The 20,057-nt window shown below is 44.5% G+C and overlaps 1 protein-coding gene across 3 annotated transcripts in view; it reads left to right on the forward strand.

Annotated features, from left to right (window-relative positions):
• Window positions 1-20,057, forward strand: part of LOC138665355 (NACHT, LRR and PYD domains-containing protein 3-like) — a 205,238-nt gene that overhangs the window by 176,978 nt on the left and 8,203 nt on the right. For all 3 annotated transcript variants that reach the window (XM_069752756.1, XM_069752758.1, XM_069752755.1), the window contains 2 exons: window positions 15,542-15,709; window positions 16,474-16,653. In XM_069752756.1, coding sequence (XP_069608857.1) covers window positions 15,542-15,709; window positions 16,474-16,653 — 348 coding nt within the window. The remainder of the gene's footprint in view (window positions 1-15,541; window positions 15,710-16,473; window positions 16,654-20,057) is intronic.

Below are 20,057 nucleotides of genomic sequence, written 5' to 3' on the forward strand. Positions count from 1 at the left end.
GATTTCTCATTTTTACAACGAAATTTACAAAACCATTTTTTTTAGGGACCACCTCACATTTGAAGTCAGTTTGAGGGGTCTATATGGCTGAAAATACCCAAAAGTGACACCATTCTAAAAACTGCACCCCTCAAGGTGCACAAAACCACATTCCAGAAGTTTATTAACCCTTCAGGTGCTTCACAGCAGCAGAAGCAACATGGAAGGAAAAAATGAACATTTAACTTTTTAGTCACAAAAATGATTTTTCAGCAACAATTTTTGTATTTTCCCAATGGTAAAAGGAGAAACTGAACCACGAAAGTTGTTGTCCAATTTGTCCTGAGTACGCTGATACCTCATATGTGGGGGTAAACCACTGTTTGGGCGCACGGCAGGGCTTGGAAGGGAAGGAGCGCCATTTGACTTTTTGAATGAAAAATTGGCTGCACTCTTTAGCTGACACCATGTCAAGTTTGGAGAGCCCCGTGTGCCTAAAAATTGGAGCTCTGTCATGATCCCAATGGCAGGGGATCACAAAAGGACAAGCACAAAAAAACAAAACAAGCTCTAGGGTGATGGAAACTGAGCTGACCGCGATCCTGAACCTAAACACACAACTAGCTGTAGCCGGGGAACGTGCCTACGATGATTCCTAGACGTCTCGCGCCAGCCGAAGGACTAACTTCCCCTATTAGAAGAAACACAGACCTCTCTTGCCTCCAGAGAAACACCCCACAGAAATAGCAGCCCCCCACATGTAATGACGGTGAAATGAGAGGAAAGCACATACGTAGTTATGAAAACAGATTCAGCAAAATGAGGCCCGCTAAAGCTAGATAGCAGAGGATACAAAAGTGAACTGCGCGGTCAGCGAAAAACCCTACAAAAAAAACATCCTGAAATTACTTGAACTCATGTGCCAACTCATGGAACATGAGGAGTAATATCAGCCCACTAGAGCAACCAGCAAAAAGGAATTACATATCTGCAAGCTGGACTAAGACAAAAATTAAGCAAAACGTGGAACAGGAAAATCAAAAACTTAGCTTGTCCTGAAGATTACAGAAGCGGGAAGCAGAGGTAACAAGACACACTGATTACATTGATAGCAGGCGAGGAAATGACAAGAAAGCCAGGTTAAATAGGAAACTCCCATATCCTGATAGAACAGGTGGACACCAGAGACCGCAGAGAACACAAGTCACCCAGTACCATCTGTAACCACCAGAGGGAGCCCAAAAACAGAATCCACAACAGTACCTCCCCCTTGACGAGGGGTCACCGAACCCTCACGAGAACCACCAGGGCGACCAGGATGAGCCCTATGAAATGCACGGACCAAATCAGCAGCATGAACATCAGAGGCAACCACCCAAGAATTATCCTCCTGACCATAACCCTTCCACTTGACCAAATATTGGAGTTTCCGTCTGGAAACACGAGAATCCAAGATCTTCTCCACAACATACTCCAATTCTCCCTCCACCAGCACCGGAGCAGGAGGTTCAAGCGAAGGAACAACAGGAACCTCATACTTCCGCAACAACGACCGATGGAACACATTATGAATAGCAAACGATGCCGGGAGATCCAAACGAAACGACACAGGGTTAAGAATTTCCAAGATCCTATAGGGACCGATGAACCGAGGCTTGAACTTAGGAGAAGAGACCTTCATAGGAACAAAACGAGAAGACAACCACACCAAGTCCCCAACACGAAGTCGAGGACCCACGCGGCGACAGCGATTAGCAAACTGCTGAGCCCTCTCCTGGGACAACTTCAAATTGTCCACCACATGACTCCAAATCCGATGCAACCTATCCACCACCATGTCCACTCCAGGACAATCAGAAGGCTCCACCTGACCAGAGGAAAAACGAGGATGAAACCCCGAATTACAAAAGAAAGGAGAAACCAAGGTAGCAGAACTAGCCCGATTATTAAGGGCAAATTCGGCAAGCGGCAAAAAGGTAACCCAGTCATCTTGATCAGCAGAAACAAAACACCTTAAATAAGTTTCCAAAGTCTGATTAGTTCGTTCCGTCTGGCCATTCGTCTGAGGATGGAATGCAGACGAAAAGGACAAATCAATGCCCATCTTAGCACAGAACGTCCGCCAAAATCTAGACACAAACTGGGATCCCCTGTCAGAAACGATGTTCTCCGGAATCCCATGCAAATGAACCACGTTCTGAAAAAACAGAGGGACCAACTCAGAGGAGGAAGGTAACTTAGGCAAGGGTACCAGATGAACCATCTTAGAAAAGCGGTCACACACAACCCAGATGACGGACATTTTTTGAGAGACAGGGAGATCTGAAATAAAGTCCATGGAAATGTGCGTCCAAGGCCTCTTCGGGATAGGCAAAGGTGACAACAATCCACTGGCCCGAGAACAGCAAGGCTTAGCCCGAGCGCAAACTTCACAAGACTGCACAAAAGAACGCACATCCCTCGACAAGGAAGGCCACCAAAAAGACCTGGCCACCAAGTCTCTAGTACCAAATATTCCAGGATGACCTGCCAACGCAGAAGAATGGACCTCGGAGATGACTCTACTGGTCCAATTATCCGGAACAAACAGTCTTTCAGGCGGACAACGATCAGGTTTATCCGCCTGAAACTCCTGCAAAGCACGTCGCAAGTCTGGGGAGACAGCCGACAAAATCACCCCATCCCTAAGGATACCAGTGGGCTCAGAATTTCCAGGGGAGTCAGGCACAAAACTCCTAGAAAGAGCATCCGCCTTCACATTCTTTGAACCTGGCAGGTATGAAACCACAAAATCGAAACGGGAGAAAAACAGTGACCAACGAGCCTGTCTAGGATTCAGACGCTTGGCAGACTCAAGGTAAATCAGATTTTTGTGATCAGTCAAGACCACCACACGATGTCTAGCACCCTCAAGCTAATGACGCCACTCCTCAAATGCCCACTTCATGGCCAAAAGCTCCCGATTACCAACATCATAATTCCGCTCAGTGGGCGAAAACTTTCTAGAAAAGAACGCACATGGCTTCATCACTGAGCAATCGGAGCTTCTCTGCGACAAAACCGCCCCCGCTCCAATCTCGGAAGCATCAACCTCAACCTGAAAAGGAAGCGAAACATCTGGCTGACGCAACACAGGAGCAGAAGAAAACCGGCGCTTAAGTTCCTGAAAGGCCTCCACAGCCGCAGGAGACCAATCAGCAATATCAGCACCCTTCTTAGTCAAATCCGTCAAAGGCTTAACAACACTAGAAAAATTAGTTATGAAACGACGATAAAAATTAGCAAAGCCCAAGAACTTCTGTAGACTCTTAAGAGATGTAGGCTGCGTCCAGTCACAAATAGCCTGAACCTTGACGGGATCCATCTCAATAGTAGAAGGGGAAAAAATATACCCCAAAAAAGAAATCTTCTGGACTACAAAGAGACACTTTGAACCTTTTACAAACAAAGAATTGGCCCGCAGGACCTGAAACACCTTCCTGACCTGCTGAACATGGGACTCCCAGTCATCAGAAAAAACCAAAACATCATCCAAATACACAATCATAAATTTATCCAGATATTCACGGAAAATATCGTGCATAAAGGACTGGAAGACAGAAGGAGCATTAGAAAGTCCAAAAGGCATCACCAAATACTCAAAATGGCCCTCAGGCGTATTAAATGCGGTTTTCCACTCATCACCCTGCTTTATCTGCACAAGATTATACGCACCCCGAAGATCAATCTTAGTGAACCATTTAGCCCCCTTAATGCGAGCGAACAAATCAGTCAACAATGGCAAAGGATACTGATATTTGACTGTAATGTTATTCAAAAGACGGTAATCTATACAAGGCCTCAAGGAACCATCTTTTTTGGCAACGAAAAAAAAACCTGCTCCCAAAGGGGACGAAGATGGACGGATATGTCCCTTTTCCAAGGACTCCTTAACATAATCCCGCATAGCAGTATGCTCTGGCACTGACAGATTGAACAAACGTCCTTTAGGAAATTTACTGCCAGGAATCAAATCTATAGCACAATCGCAATCCCTGTGAGGAGGAAGCGAATTGAGCTTAGGCTCCTCAAAAACATCCCAATAATCAGACAAAAATACAGGAACCTCAGAAGGAGTAGATGAAGCGATAGAAATCGGAGGTGCATCATCATGAACCCCCTGACATCCCCAGCTTAACACAGACATCGTTTTCCAGTCCAAGACTGGGTTATGAGTTTGTAACCATGGCAGACCAAGCACTAAGACATCATGTAAATTATACAGTACCAGGAAGCGAATCACCTCCTGATGAACGGGAGTCATACGCATGGTCACTTGTGTCCAGTACTGAGGTTTGTTCATAGCCAAAGGTGTAGAGTCAATTCCTTTCAAAGGAATAGGGACTTCCAGAGGCTCCAGACTAAACCCACAGCGGTTGGCAAATGACCAATCCATAAGACTCAGGGCAGCGCCTGAATCCACATAGGCATCGACGGAAATGGCTGATAATGAACAAATCAGAGTCACAGACAGAATGAACTTAGACTGTAAAGTAGTAATGGCAACAGACTTATCAACCTTTTTTGTGCGTTTAGAGCATGCTGATATAACATGAGCTGAATCACCACAATAAAAACACAACCCATTTTTCCGCCTATAGTTTTGCCGTTCACTTCTGGACTGAATTCTATCACATTGCATTGTCTCAGGTGCCTGTTCAGAAGACACCGCCAAATGGTGCACAGGTTTGCGCTCCCGTAAATGCCGATCAATCTGAATAGCCATAGTCATAGACTCATTCAGACCTGTAGGCGCAGGGAACCCCACCATAACATCTTTAATGGCCTCAGAAAGGCCATCTCTGAATCTTGCAGCCAGGGCGCACTCATTCCACTGAGTAAGCACCGACCATTTCCGAAATTTCTGACAATATATTTCTGCTTCATCTTGCCCCTGAGAGAGAGCCAATAAGGCTTTTTCAGCCTGAATCTCTAGGTTAGGTTCCTCATAGAGCAAACCCAATGCCAGAAAAAACGCATCCACATTGAGCAACGCAGGATCCCCTGGTGCCAATGCAAATGCCCAATTCTGAGGGTCACCCCGCAGGAAAGATATAACAATCTTGACTTGCTGAGCAGGGTCTCCAGAAGAGCGAGATTTCAAAGAAAGAAACAACTTGCCATTGTTCCTAAAATTCAGAAAACTAGATCTATCTCCAGAAAAAAACTCTGGGATAGGAATTCTAGGTTCAGACATAGGAGCATGTACAACAAAATCTTGTATATTTTGAACCTTAGCAGCAAGATTATTCAGGCTGGAAGCCAAACTCTGGACGTCCATGATAAACAGCTGAGGTCAGAGCCATTCAAGGATTAAGAGGAGGTAAGACGCAGCCAGGCTGCAAATAAGGCTAGGCAGCAAACTCTGAGGGGAGGAGAAAAAAAAAAAAAAAAACTTCCTCAGACTATTTTTCCTCCTACTTCATCCAATACGATTACCACTTTTTGGCCGGCTATACTGTCATGATCCCAATGGCAGGGGATCACAAAAGGACAAGCACAAAAAACAAAATAAGCTCTAGGGTGATGGAAACTGAGCTGACCGCGATCCTGAACCTAAACACACAACTAGCTGTAGCCGGGGAACGTGCCTACGATGATTCCTAGACGTCTCGCGCCAGCCGAAGGACTAACTTCCCCTATTAGAAGAAACACAGACCTCTCTTGCCTCCAGAGAAACACCCCACAGAAATAGCAGCCCCCCACATGTAATGACGGTGAAATGAGAGGAAAGCACATACGTAGTTATGAAAACAGATTCAGCAAAATGAGGCCCGCTAAAGCTAGATAGCAGAGGATACAAAAGTGAACTGCGCGGTCAGCGAAAAACCCTACAAAAAAAACATCCTGAAATTACTTGAACTCATGTGCCAACTCATGGAACATGAGGAGTAATATCAGCCCACTAGAGCAACCAGCAAAAAGGAATCACATATCTGCAAGCTGGACTAAGACAAAAATTAAGCAAAACGTGGAACAGGAAAATCAAAAACTTAGCTTGTCCTGAAGATTACAGAAGCGGGAAGCAGAGGTAACAAGACACACTGATTACATTGATAGCAGGCGAGGAAATGACAAGAAAGCCAGGTTAAATAGGAAACTCCCATATCCTGATAGAACAGGTGGACACCAGAGACCGCAGAGAACACAAGTCACCCAGTACCATCTGTAACCACCAGAGGGAGCCCAAAAACAGAATCCACAACAGAGCTCCCCCACAAGTGACCCCATTTTGGAAACTAGACGCCCCAAGGAACTTATCTAAATGCATAGTGAGCCCTTTAAACCCCCAGCTGCTTCACAAATTGATCCGTAAAAATGAAAAAGTACTATTTTTTCACAAAAAAAATTCTTTTAGCCTCAATTTTTTCACTTTCACATGGACAACAGGATAAAATGGATCTTAAAATTTGTTTGGCAATTTCTCCTGAGCACACCGATACCTCACATGTGGGGGTAAACCACTGTTTGGGCACATGGTAAGGCTCGGAAGGGAAGGAGCGCCATTTGACTTTTTGAATGAAAAATTATCTCCATCGTTAGCGGACACCATGTCGCATTTGGAGAGACCCTGTGTGCTTAAACATTGGAGCTCCCCCACAAGTGACCCCATTTTGGAAACTGGACCCCCCAAGGAACTTATCTAGATGCCTAGTGAGCACTTTAAACCCTCAGGTGCTTCACAAATTGATCCGTAAAAATGAAAAAGTACTTTTTTTTCACAAAAAATTTATTTTCGCCTCAATTTTTTCATTTTCACATGGGCAATAGGATAAAATGGATCCTAAAATTTGTTGAGCAATTTCTCCCGAGTACGCCGATACCTCATATGTGGGGGTAAACCACTGTTTGGGCACACGGCAGGGCTCAGAAGGGAAGGCGCGCCTTTTGACTTTTTGAATGGAAAATTAGCTCCATTTGTTAGCGGACACCATGTCGCATTTGGAGAGCCCCTGTGTGCCTATGCAATGGAGCTCCCCCACAAGTGACCCCATTTTGGAAACTAGACCCCCCAAGGAACTTATCTAGATGCATACTGAGCACTTTAAACCCCCAGGTGCTTCACAGAAGTTTATAATGCAGGGCCATGAAAATAAAAAATAATTTTTCTTTTCTCAAAAATGATTTTTTAGCCTGGAATTTCCTATTTTGCCAATGGTAATAGGAGAAATTGGACCACAAATGTTGTTGTCCAGTTTGTCCTGAGTACGCAGATACCCCATATGTGGGGGTAAACCACTGTTTGGGCGCACGGCAGGGCTCAGAAGGGAAGGCACGCCATTTGGCTTTTTAAATGGAAAATTAGCTCCAATCATTAGCGGACACCATGTCGCGTTTGGAGAGCCCCTGTGTGCCTAAACATTAGAGATCCCCCACAAATGACCCCATTTTGGAAACTAGACCCCCAAAGGAACTAATCTAGATGTGTGGTGAGCACTTTGAACCCTCAAATGCTTCACAGAAGTTTATAACGCAGAGCCATGAAAATAAAAATAAAAAATTATTTTCTCAAAAATGATTTTTTAGCCCGCAATTTTTTATTTTCCCAAGGGTAACAGGAGAAATTTGACCCCAAAAGTTGTTGTCCAGTTTCTCCTGAGTACGCTGATATCCAATATGTGGGGGTAAACCACTGTTTAGGCACATGCTGGGGCTCGGAAGTGAAGTAGTGACGTTTTGAAATGCAGACTTTGATGGAATGCTCTGCGGGCGTCACGTTGCGTTTGCAGAGCCCCTGGTGTGCCTAAACAGTAGAAATCCCACACAAGTGACCCCATTTTGGAAACTAGACACCCAAAGGAACTTATCTAGATATGTGGTGAGCACTTTCAACCCCCAAGTGCTTTACAGAAGTTTATAACGCAGAGCCGTAAAAATAATAAATACGTTTTCTTTCCTCAAAAATAATTTTTTAGCCCAGAATTTTTTATTTTCCCAAGGGTTACAGGAGAAATTGGACCCCAAAAGTTGTTGTCCAGTTTCTCCTGAGTACGCTGATACCCCATGTGTGGGGGTAAACCACTGTTTGGGCACACGTCGGGGCTCAGAAGGGAAGTAGTGACTTTTGAAATGCAGACTTTGATGGAATGGTCTGCGGGCGTCACATTGCGTTTGCAGAGCCCCTGGTGTGCCTAAACAGTAGAAACCCCACACAAGTGACCCCATTTTGGAAACTAGACCCCCAAAGGAACTTATCTAGATATGTGGTGAGCACTTTGAACCCCCAAGTGCTTCACAGACGTTTACAACGCAGAGCCGTGAAAATAAAAAATAATTTTTCTTTCCTCAAAAATGATGTTTTAGCAAGCAATTTTTTATTTTCTCAAGGGTAACAGGAGAAATTGGACCCCAGTAATTGTTGCGCAGTTTGTCCTGAGTATGCTGGTACCCCATATGTGGGGGTAAACCACTGTTTGGGCACACGTCGGGCCTTGGAAGTGAGGGAGCACCATTTGACATTTTGAATACAAGATTGGCTGGAATCAATGGTGGCGCCATGTTGCGTTTGGAGACCCCCTGATGTGCCTAAACAGTGGAAACCCCTCAATTCTAACTCCAACACTAACCCCAACACACCCCTAACTCTAATCCCAACTGTAGCCTTAGCCCTAATCACAACCCTAACCCCAACACACCCGTAATCCCAACACACCCCTAACCCTAACCACAACCCTAATTCCAACCCAACCCTAGCCCTAAGGCTATGTGCCCACGTTGCGGATTCGTATGAGATTTTTCAGCACCATTTTTGAAAAATCCACGGGTAAAAGGCACTGCGTTTTACCTGCGGATTTACCGCGGATTTCCAGTGTTTTTTGTCCGGATTTCACCTGCGGATTCCTATTGAGGAACAGGTGTAAAACGCTGCGGAATCCGCACAAAGAATTGACATGCTGCGGAAAATACAACGCAGCGTTCCCGCGCGGTATTTTCCGCACCATGGGCACAGCGGATTTGGCTTTCCATATGTTTACATGGTACTGTAAACCTGATGGAACACTGCTGCGGATCCGCAGCGGCCAATCCGCACCGTGTGCACATAGCCTAATTCTAAAGGTATGTGCACACGCTGCGGAAAACGCTGCGGATCCGCAGCAGTTTCCCATGAGTTTACAGTTCAATGCAAACTTATGGGAAACAAAAATCGCTGTACACATGCTGCAGAAAAACTGCATGGAAACGCAGCGGTTTACATTCCGCAGCATGTCACTTCTTTCTGCGGATTCCGCAGCGGTTTTACAACTGCTCAAATAGAAAATCGCTGTTGTAAAACCGCATTGAAATGCGCAGAAAAAACGCGGTAAATCCGCCATAATTCTGCAGCGGTTTAGCACTGCGGATTTATCAAATCCGCAGCGGAAAAATCCGCAGAGGACCAGAATACGTGTGCACATACCGAAACCCTAACCCTACCCCTAACCCTACCCCTAACCCTAACCCTACCCCTAACCCTACCCCTACCCCTAACCCTAGTTCTTACCCCAACCTTAGTGGAAAAAAATATATATATTTTTTTTATTGTCCCTACCTATGGGGGTGACAAAGGGGGCGGGGGGTCATTTACTTTTTTTTTTATTTTGATCACTGAGATATAACCTATCTCAGTGATCAAAATTCACTCTGGAACGAATCTGCCGGCCGGCAGATTCGGCGGGCGCACTGCACATGCGTCCGCCATTTTGGAAGATGGCGGCGCCCAGGAAAGAAGACGGAAGGTCCCCGGGAGGCCAGGTAAGTATAAGGGGGGGGAGATCAGGGCACGGGGGGGGCGTCGGAGCACGGGGGGGTGGAACGGAACACGGGGGGGTGGATTGGAGCATGGAGTGGGGGATCGCTGTGCGGGCGGGTGGATCGGAGCACGGGGGGGGATCGCTGTGCGGGGGGGATCGCTGTGCAGGGGGGGGGATCGGAGTGCGGGGGGCTTTGTTTGGAGCACGGGGGGTGTGATTGGAGCACGGGGGGAGCGGGCAGGAGGACGGGGGAGCGGAGCACAAGACCGAGGGGAGCGGACCACAGATCGGGGGGCTGGGGGGGCGATCGGAGGGGTGGGGTGGGTGCACATTAGTGTGTCCAGCCATGGCCGATGATATTGCAGCATCGGCCATAGCTGGATTGTAATATTTCACCATTTTTTTAGGTGAAATATTACAAATCGCTCTGATTGGCAGTTTCACTTTCAACAGCCAATCAGAGCGATCGTAGCCACGAGGGGGTGAAGCCACCCCCCCTGGGCTAAACTACCACTCCCCCTGTCCCTGCAGATCGGGTGAAATGGGAGCTAACCCTTTCACCCGATCTGCAGGGACGCGATCTTTCCATGACGCATATGCTGCGTCATGGGTCGGAATGGCACCGACTTTCATGACGCAGCGTATGCGTCAAAGGTCGGGAAGGGGTTAAAACTGCTGTCATTATTTTTTTTAACCCTTCAGGTGCTACACAGAAATTAATATAAAATGGAATGACTTTCCCTATGCCGTCATTCTCCCTCTGCCTCTGACATCACAGCCCACTACAATGGGCCCACTGTGTCAAACAGAGCAGAGGTTCAGAGCGTTCATTGCCGAGACAGGAACAGAGGGCAACAGGGAAGATGTCAGTATTTTATTTTTTTATGTGGGGCCATTATACTGTATGGAGGACTTTGTGGAGCTATTATACTGTATGGAGGTCTATGTAGGGCCATTATACTGTATGGATGTCAATGCAGGGCCCATTAAACTTTATAGAAGATTATATGGGACCATTATACTGTATGAAAGACAATGCAGACCTAAAGTAATAAAGGATTTTTGGGGTATGTCAAATGCAAAAGAAAAGTCAAAGATGCTATTGGATTTTTAAACAAAGAAATGGTGATGGAATACTGAAAGAGATAGCAGTGGAAATTGTAGAACCTCTAGCCAAAATGTTTGAAAAATGCTGGAGAATAGGAGATGTTCCAAAATATTGGAGAAGGGCAAATGTTGTCAATATCTTCAAAAAAAGGAAAGAAGATGGAGCCAGGAAATCGGGAAATTACAGGGCAGTGAGCCTTACTTCTATAGTAGGAAAGATCTTTGAAAAATTATTAAACAGCTTGTAAGTTCGTGGATAAGAATACTGTAATTAACCAGAGCCAGCATGGGTTTGGAGCAAACAAGTCATGCCAGACTAATCTAATTTCTTTATATGATGGAATTACTGACTGGGTGGATCAGGGAAATAAATCTCATACGCTCATATACTCATATCCTTATTAAAAAATGACCTTGTATGGGATTGACAAGGCTACAGTTTGGTGGATTCATAACTGTATCAGTGCTCGTACTCAAAGAGTGGTAATAAATGGTTGCACATTCAATTGGAAGAGTGTATCAAGTGGGGTACCACAAGGCACGGCCTCACAAAACTAGGAGGGATTCAGAGAAAGGCTTCAGAAGGATCTAGATAAGCTTGAAAATGGTATTTAACAGGGAAAATGCAATATTCTACATCTGGCCAAGAAAAACGAAAAATTACATCTACAGAATGGAAGGAATTCAGCTAAGCAACAGCACGTGTGGAAAAGACTTGGGTATACTAACAGATCACAGACTGCACATGAGTCAACAGTGTGAAACAGCAGCAAAAAAGGCATACACAGTTGTGGGATGTATTAAGAAGCATAGAGTTTATATCTTGTGAAGTAATTATCCCCCTGTACTCCTTCTTGGTCAGGCCTCATCCGGAATACTTTGTAAAGTTCTGGGCACCACATTTTAAAAAAAGACATACAAAAACCTGAGCTAGTTCAGAGAAGAGCTACCAAGATGGTGAGCAAACTGCAAAGTCTGTCTTTTGAGGGTAAAAGATCTGGGAATGTTTAGCTTGCGAAGGAAGGCAAAGAGGAGACTTAAAGGGAACCTGTCACCCCCATAATCAAACAAGAGCTAAGCCCACCGGCATCAGGGGCTTATCTACAGCATTCTGTAATGCTGTAGATAAGCCCCCGATGTATCCTGAAAGATGAGAAAAAGAGGTTATATTATACTCACCCATGGTCGTTCCCGCTGAGGTCTGGTCCGATGGGCATCACGGTCCAGGTCCGGGGCCTTGTATCTTCATATGATGACGTCCTCTTCTTGTCTTCAGGCTGCAGCTTCGGAGCAGGCGTACTTTGTCTGCCCTGTTGGGGGCAGGGCAAAGTACTGCAGTACGCAGGTGTGGCGCCCCAGGGTCCTGGTCATCACAGTAACATTGCTTTCCTCATGGGGAGAGTGATGTTACTCTTGAGGGCTAGAAGGGATAACTACAACCAGGTACCACAAAACTGCAACACATTCAGACTCCAGGCCCCCAGAAGGAGCTTTTGATCCTACTTGCTAGGTGACTCCCCATATATATATATAACTGGTAGTCTGTAGGGAAAGTTAGTCAGTTCCTGCCAGAGACCGAGGGAGAGTGGAGTGCAGTCTTGCCAGGAAACAGACTTGATCAGTCTGAGGCAGAGGAAGGTTTTACGGAACTGTGCCGCCGGAGTGCAGCAGTTCCTGGAAAGAGACATTTAGAAGACCAAATTGATTGCAGTGAACATGCAGGAGAGCAAAGCACAGGAGAGAATACCAGGGGGAGACCAGCCCCGAGCAGGCTGCCTCCTTCTGAAGAGCAGAGACCGGTAGCCGGAACATCGAGGTTGTAAGGACCTCTATGACTTTAATCAGAGACTGCAGATGGCAGAATAAATACGGGAGCTGTTTTTTCACAATTGCTGTGGTGCTGTCCTTCTCTTCATATGCATTGGAATTTATTTACCGGGATGGATCCCCTGGTGAGGACGTGCGCCCTGTTGTCCAGAGAGACGTTGCCATTATAGGGTGCGGCTTTACTACTAGTATTGATACTTAAATCAGAGACCGGCAGGACAACCGAACTTTAAGTTACCTTTCCGACCTAACACCCAGAGGCACGGTGGCACTTCTCAGAGGCCAGGGCGTGCTAGAGTCCCTATAAACAGCCTCAAGCCACCAGTCATACGGGTTATGTCCTATCCGGGGGCAGAGAGATAGAGATAACACCTGTGAGGACCTTATGTGGAGCTTTAAGCTGTAAGGAACTACAACACCACGGCACTAAAGGAAGGCTTTTGATTTCCATCTGGGTAAGGAGACTCCTAACTTGCCTTCAAGCTGGCCAGACCCTGCCTGTCCTGTGATCTGGTGCCCTGAACTGTGGATGCTTAAGTCTTCAGTAAACCAAGGTAAAGAGACTGCAACCTTGTGTCCTCGTTCTTTACTGCACTCCTCACTATCTTCCATCTACACCACGGGAGCCCTGGGGATACACTTCACCTGTGGGAAGTTATACCATATAGCTGCTATAGCATCACCCCAGAGGACCCCTTAAAGCAGCGTCGGTCCCCATTGACCGAACACCACAGATGGAGTCACGAACATAAACTTTATTCCCTTTAACGTTGATGCCCAGGACCGGGTCGCCACCGTGACATCCCCCTGTGAACCGCAGGACCCGGTACCGAGTACCCCACGGCCCTGTGGGCGTGTCACAGGCGCCGGACCTCTCTGACCTTTCCTGGCGCCTGCGCACTGCAGTACTTTGCTCTGCCCTCAACAGGGCAGACAAAGTATGCCTGCACCGAAGCCGCAGACTGAAGAAGAGGACGTCATCGTAAGAAGATGGGAGGCCCAGGAACGGTCCGCGAAGCCCATCGGATCGGACCGCCCCCCAGGTGAGTATAATCTAACCTCTTTTTCTCATCTTTCAGGATACATCGGGGGCATATCTACAGCATTACAGAATGCTATAGATAAGCCCCTGATGACGTTGGGCTTAGCTCATCTTCGATTTTGGGGGTAACAGGTTCCCTTTGATAGCTGTCTACAAATGTCTGAAGGGATGACACAGTATTGAAGGATCATCCTTATTGTCATTTGCACATGGAAACATGAGAAGCAATGGAATGAAAATGAAAGGGAGATGATACAGATTAGATATTAGAAAAAACTGTTTGACAATAAGGCTGCTTTCACACATCAGGTTTTTGGTTTCAGGCACAATCCAGCAGTTTCAGGCACTATCCGGATCAGTTTTTTTTCTTACGCCTGATCTGTTTTTTCCCCATAGAGTTGTATTAGTGCCGGATTGTGCCTGAAGGACATGCGTTTCATCCGTTTTGTGCCGGATCCGTCCCTTCAGGCTTTTTTGCCGGAGACAAAAAACGTCTCCTGCAACGTTTTTTGTCTCCGGCGAAAAAGCCTGAAGGGACGTTTCCGGCAATAAACGCAATCCGTTTTTTACATATTGAGCATGCCCAGAAGCTTTGTTTTTGATTCTGGCATAGAATCTCTCTCTCTCTCTCTTTTTTTTTCTGATAGATTTTTATTCAACTTTTTGTGTGTATGATGAAAAAGAAACATTTCTGGCGTATTTTTTTTCTTAAATTTTTATGATGTTCGTCATACAGAATAAATCAGTTTTATAGATCTGGTCGTTCTGGACATGGCAATACCAATTATTTGGGTTTTTTTGTTTATTTTTTTAATACAAAGACTGCATTTTAGTAGTGAAACGGCTTTTCGTTATTTGTGTGCGCTTTTTTATGTTTTCTTTTTTACTTTACTTTTTCACTTAGTCCCACTGTGAGATATGACTATTGTTTACTTTCATCACTGGTCTCATACATTGCAATATTCGTGTACTATAGTGCATTAGACCTGTAAGTGTCTCACTGACAGAGCCTGTTAGACTCTGCTTAGAGTAAGGTCTAACAGGTTACCGTACCTTTGGGTCATCAGATGACCTTGGGGTACCATGACAATTATTGGCGCCTGCGATTACAATTGCGGGGTGCCAATGGTTACAAACACTCAGATACCGCTGTTGTGATTGACAGCGGTATTTAAGAGGTTAATCAGCACCGATCAGTTACAAAACCAGTTGGGTCAATGCCGCTGGGTGTTGGCTGCTAAATTCAGGTGTCAACTGCAGGATTTTTGTCCTCTGGAGGCGCTTTACACTTATTACTATTCACCATTTTAAAATGGCGATCAGGTGTAAGGCCCCTCTTAACGACCGCCATTTTAATGTGTATTGGCAATTGTTAAAGGAGTTTACCCATTAACAAAGTACATTATAAGCAACAGATTTTGAATAATAAGTTCCACAATTGAATGTGTTAAAAAAATGTTTCTGTGCTGAGATAATCTTGTAGATGTGTCCCTGCGGTGTACTGTGTGATGGCCGTGTCTGACCGTTCAGGGACATGGTCTGATCACACCACAGCTCCTGGGCAGGGGAGGAAGCAAAAGAGAGTATACAGACAGGACACCACGGGATCGTAGCTGCCCGTTTCTGTCAGGTAAAACACATTTAAAAACAGGCAGGGAAATGTGCCCTATATAAACAATTAAATACATCTTGCCTTGGTCTACTGAATTAGTTATTGATGCCATCAACTGAACTGTGTGTTCTGTAGGTTTAGCATCTACTTTACAAGCTGCGGCTATGACAATGACTTTCTCACTTTCTGAACCTTTCCATGTAGATTGTCCGAGTGTGAACTCACCTCTTCCTGCTGTGATGATCTTTGCTCAGTTCTAATGACCAATCAATTTTTGACTACACTGGATCTCTCAAATAATAGTCTTCAGGACGGTGTAAAACTACTGTGCAAAGGACTGAGACATCCAGGTTGCCCCCTACAGAAGCTGAGGTAGGAACTATACATTCTAGAATATAAATATAAATAATATATAAATAATATAAATGTCGCCATCTTTACTTGGGCCCACTGCACCATGATACTGCATTTGATTCAACGCCTAGACAGGCAAGCACCTTTGCCTGTTTTTCTGTTGTTTTTTCTAGAACAGTGGAGGTTTTATCCTCTTTTTTCCTCCTTTTGTGGTTTTTACATTTAGAATATGCAAAGAACATGAGAGAACTCCATTAGTGATCTGAAACTGGAATTCTTAACCAAATTCAAGAAAAAGAAAGGATGAGCACAGATACCCTGAACTGTCCCATTAATTACAGGCAAAACAAAATGGGAGGTGGGGTGGCAGTATAATGTTTTGACATATGTCTTCCTGATAGCTGTGAATACGGGCTGTATAAATTGCACGGACTGTCCGGTGGCTCTCATGACCTGAGCATGACACTTGCATAGAAATACATGAAGCTGTGACTCTCGGGTTGGGAGACCTGCTGGCCAGTCCGTACATTGTGATCCAATCTCGGTCCGATTTTTATAGTCGTCTGGTTGCGCCCTATAGAGTGATGATAGGTTAATCAGAATATAGGCTTTCTTTGCAGGCCAGCTGATTGGAAAGCTCTATTACAGCCAGTTAAGATGAGCACTTTTTCATTACTTGTAATCTCCATGTGCACAATGGGTTGTACACGAGCAGTTTTAATTTTTGGAAGGAATCATGGCATCCACTAGCCTCACTCATTTTTTACTTCATTTATCTGCAGATTATTGGGTTGTAATTTGGAATCATCTTGTTGTGAAGATTTCTACTCTGTAATTATCACAAACTCAACTTTGATCAAGTTGGAGGTGTCTATGTACATTTGTGAGGAGCAAACAGAGTCTGAAGTTCAAGAATTATGTGAGAGATTCAGCAGCCTTGCCTCTGTCTCAGAGAAGAAAAAGTAGGTTCTAGACACATTCAAAATAAGAGTATATGATATCTCCAAATTAATAATGCATCATTACAGGAAAGCCACTCAAATTCTCTTGTGCTCAAATTCTCTTGTGGACACCCATGCACCTTGTCTTGGGGTCTATGGTGAAGAGAATATCAGACTGGTCCAGGTATTTGCATTAAGGCTCATTCATCGTGATCATAATATTTCCTTTCATAGAGAAACTATGAATTACATTGTACTCTACTCAACAACTAACACAGTACAGCTGAAGCCATAAGTTTTGCGACTGACACAAATCTTGGCCTTGATGCCTTAGTGTTTTTAGATATTTTAGTGCTGTTTCTATGGTTACTGAATTACAATTATCAGCATTTCATAAGTTTTAAAGCTTTTACTAACAAATACAAAAGGTTTATGCAAATGCTCAATATTTACAGTGTTGACCCTTTTTCAAGCATGTTGTGCTGTCATGCTGGATACCAGCTTTTGGGTCAAATCCTAGTGAATGACCACCCATTCTTGTCTAGTCAGTGCTTGGAGTTTCTACTATTTCTGTGTGCTTGTTTGTCCACCCACTTTTTGAAGATTAATGACAGGTTCTCAATCGTATTGAGATCTTGGAAGTTTCCTGGCCATGGACCCAAATTTTTAGGATTTGTTCACCAAGCCACATGGATATCAATTTTGCCTTGAGACAGGGTGCTCCATCATTCAAGAAAAAGCATTGTTCTTCACCAAATTGCTCCTGGATCATTAGGAGAAATTGCTCTTGGAGATATTAGATACCATTCTTTATTCATAACAGTCTTCTAAGGCTAGTTTCACATTTGCGTTAGAATCCGCAGCGTTTAATCCGCATCCGCAAGTGCTGGAAAAACGCATATAAACGCCGCGTGCGTGCGGTTTAAAAAATGCCTCATTTGTACGTGTTTATATGCATTTTTTCTGCGTTTGCGTTTTTGGTGCGCATGGTGACAAATTTTACAGGAGAAAAATCTAGATAACCAGACACCGCCAATGTGACTACAGAGGGTGTGTATTATGGGATCTCTCTATATAGATCCTTGAACAGCTGAAATCTTCAGATTTTGCTCCTGTATGCTGTGTCATAATGGATCTTCGCATGGAGAGCTTTTATTTCAACCTGGATATAAGCATCAAGCTGTTTCTTGCCTGTGCGTTTGCTTGGGAGCAAGACAGAAATCGCGAAAGATGGAGGAGACATCATAGGCGTTTTTGGAGACACCCCATTATCGAACTACGTGAGAGCCATGGAGCCTATCACACGCTGTATGGTGAACTTAATGCCAACCCGTTGAAATTCCATAAATATACAAGGATGTCGCAAGATTCGTTCCGGGATTTGCTTGCTCGTGTCCAAGGAGCCATATGGAGACAGGACACCCAGCTCCATAGAGCGATTCCACCCGAGGAACGTCTGCTGGTTACATTAAGGTGCGTTCCAAATCTAAACCAATGACAGTCCAAATTTTGGGTTTTCTGACATGTATTTTTTGTGTATTTTCCTTTCTGTTTTTAGCGTAACCATAAATAGAATAGATTGTAATTTTTTTTTTTATTATTTTCTTCCAGATTTCTGGCAACCGGAGAGAGTTTATCATCCCTCCACTTCCAATACCAGCTTGGAATATTCACCCTGTCCGGAATAGTTGCGGACACCTTCCGGGCTTTGTGGAATGTACTCTGGGATGAGTTTATACTCCTACCCACCTTGGACATGTGGCTTGAAATTGCGGAAAAATTCTGGAGTGTGTGTGATTTCCCAAACTGTTTGGGAGCAGTTGATGGAAAGCACATTCGCATTATCAAACCAGCCAGAACAGGATCGGAGTACTTCAATTACAAAAAATATTTTTCTGTTGTGCTCATGGCAATTGCCGATGCGGACTGTCGCTTCATCGCCGTGGACATTGGAGCTTTTGGCAGTGGCAACGATTCACAGACTTTTAAGAACTCTGATATGGGCCGCCATGTGTATGGCAAAAATTTTAATTTTCCACGGCCACAACCGCTCCCCAACACTCAAGGACCACTGATGCCATTTGTTATGGTTGGGGATGAGACCTTTCAGATGTGTGAAAACCTACTGGAGCCATATTCCAGTCGGGACTTGAACCACACTAGAAGGATCTTTAACTACAGACTGACCAGGGCCCGAAGAACAGTAGAGTGCACCTTTGGCATTCTAGTCTCAAAATGGCGCATCCTTGCATCAGCCATTAATCTAAAAATGGAGACAGTCGACGAGGTGGTCAAAGCCTGTGTGGTTCTGCACAATTACATAATGGCTAAGGAGCGACCCAACATTGAACTGGATGAACCTGTTGCACACCCACTGCCCGATTACCATCATCACCCGCTGCGGTCAACTGCTGAAGTTGGTCACATGCGGGACCAATTTGCCACCTTTTTCTATTCTGATATTGGACGTGTGTCATGGCAGGACAATGTTGTGTAAATGGCATGTTGTAATTTTATCTGTACCAGTAATTTTCTTAAATGTTAATAATATTTCTCATTAATAAACTTTATTTTTGGTTGTGTTGACCGTGTCTCCGATGTATTTCCTCTACAAACCAAGGCTGTTCTAAAACTAGCAGTATTTGGTCTGTATTTAATATCAGTATTTATAATCGAAAACCTGGAGTGGGTGATAAAGGCAGAGGTGCTAGTTATTATGTTAATATCAAAATTTACCTCTAATTGTTCCACTCCTTGTTTTGGTTTACAAATACTGATATAAAACACTGACCACATACTGCTAGTGTGACGGCAGCCATGTTGCTTTAAGCTTGGTGACGTCATTGCGTCCTGATTCTGTTCTGCAGTATCCATTGGACACAGACTGAAGAGACAATGACTGTCACATTAAAGAGATCTATACTCATCAAGTCAGGTGTCAGAAATAATGAACTCATGATGCACATACAGTGGGGCAAAAAAGTATTTAGTCAGTCAGCAATAGTGCAAGTTCCACCACTTAAAAAGATGAGAGGCGTCTGTAATTTACATCATAGGTAGACCTCAACTATGGGAGACAAACTGAGAAAAAAAAATCCAGAAAATCACGTTGTCTGTTTTTTTAACATTTTATTTGCATATTATTGTGGAAAATAAGTATTTGGTCAGAAACAAACAATCAAGATTTCTGGCTCTCACAGACCTGTAACTTCTTCTTTAAGAGTCTCCTCTTTCCTCCACTCATTACCTGTAGTAATGGCACCGGTTTAAACTTGTTATCAGTATAAAAAGACACCTGTGCACACCCTCAAACAGTCTGACTCCAAACTCCACTATGGTGAAGACCAAAGAGCTGTCAAAGGACACCAGAAACAAAATTGTAGCCCTGCACCAGGCTGGGAAGACTGAATCTGCAATAGCCAACC

This window comes from Ranitomeya imitator, chromosome 2, assembly GCF_032444005.1.
Source record: "Ranitomeya imitator isolate aRanImi1 chromosome 2, aRanImi1.pri, whole genome shotgun sequence".
Lineage (NCBI taxonomy): Eukaryota > Metazoa > Chordata > Amphibia > Anura > Dendrobatidae > Ranitomeya > Ranitomeya imitator.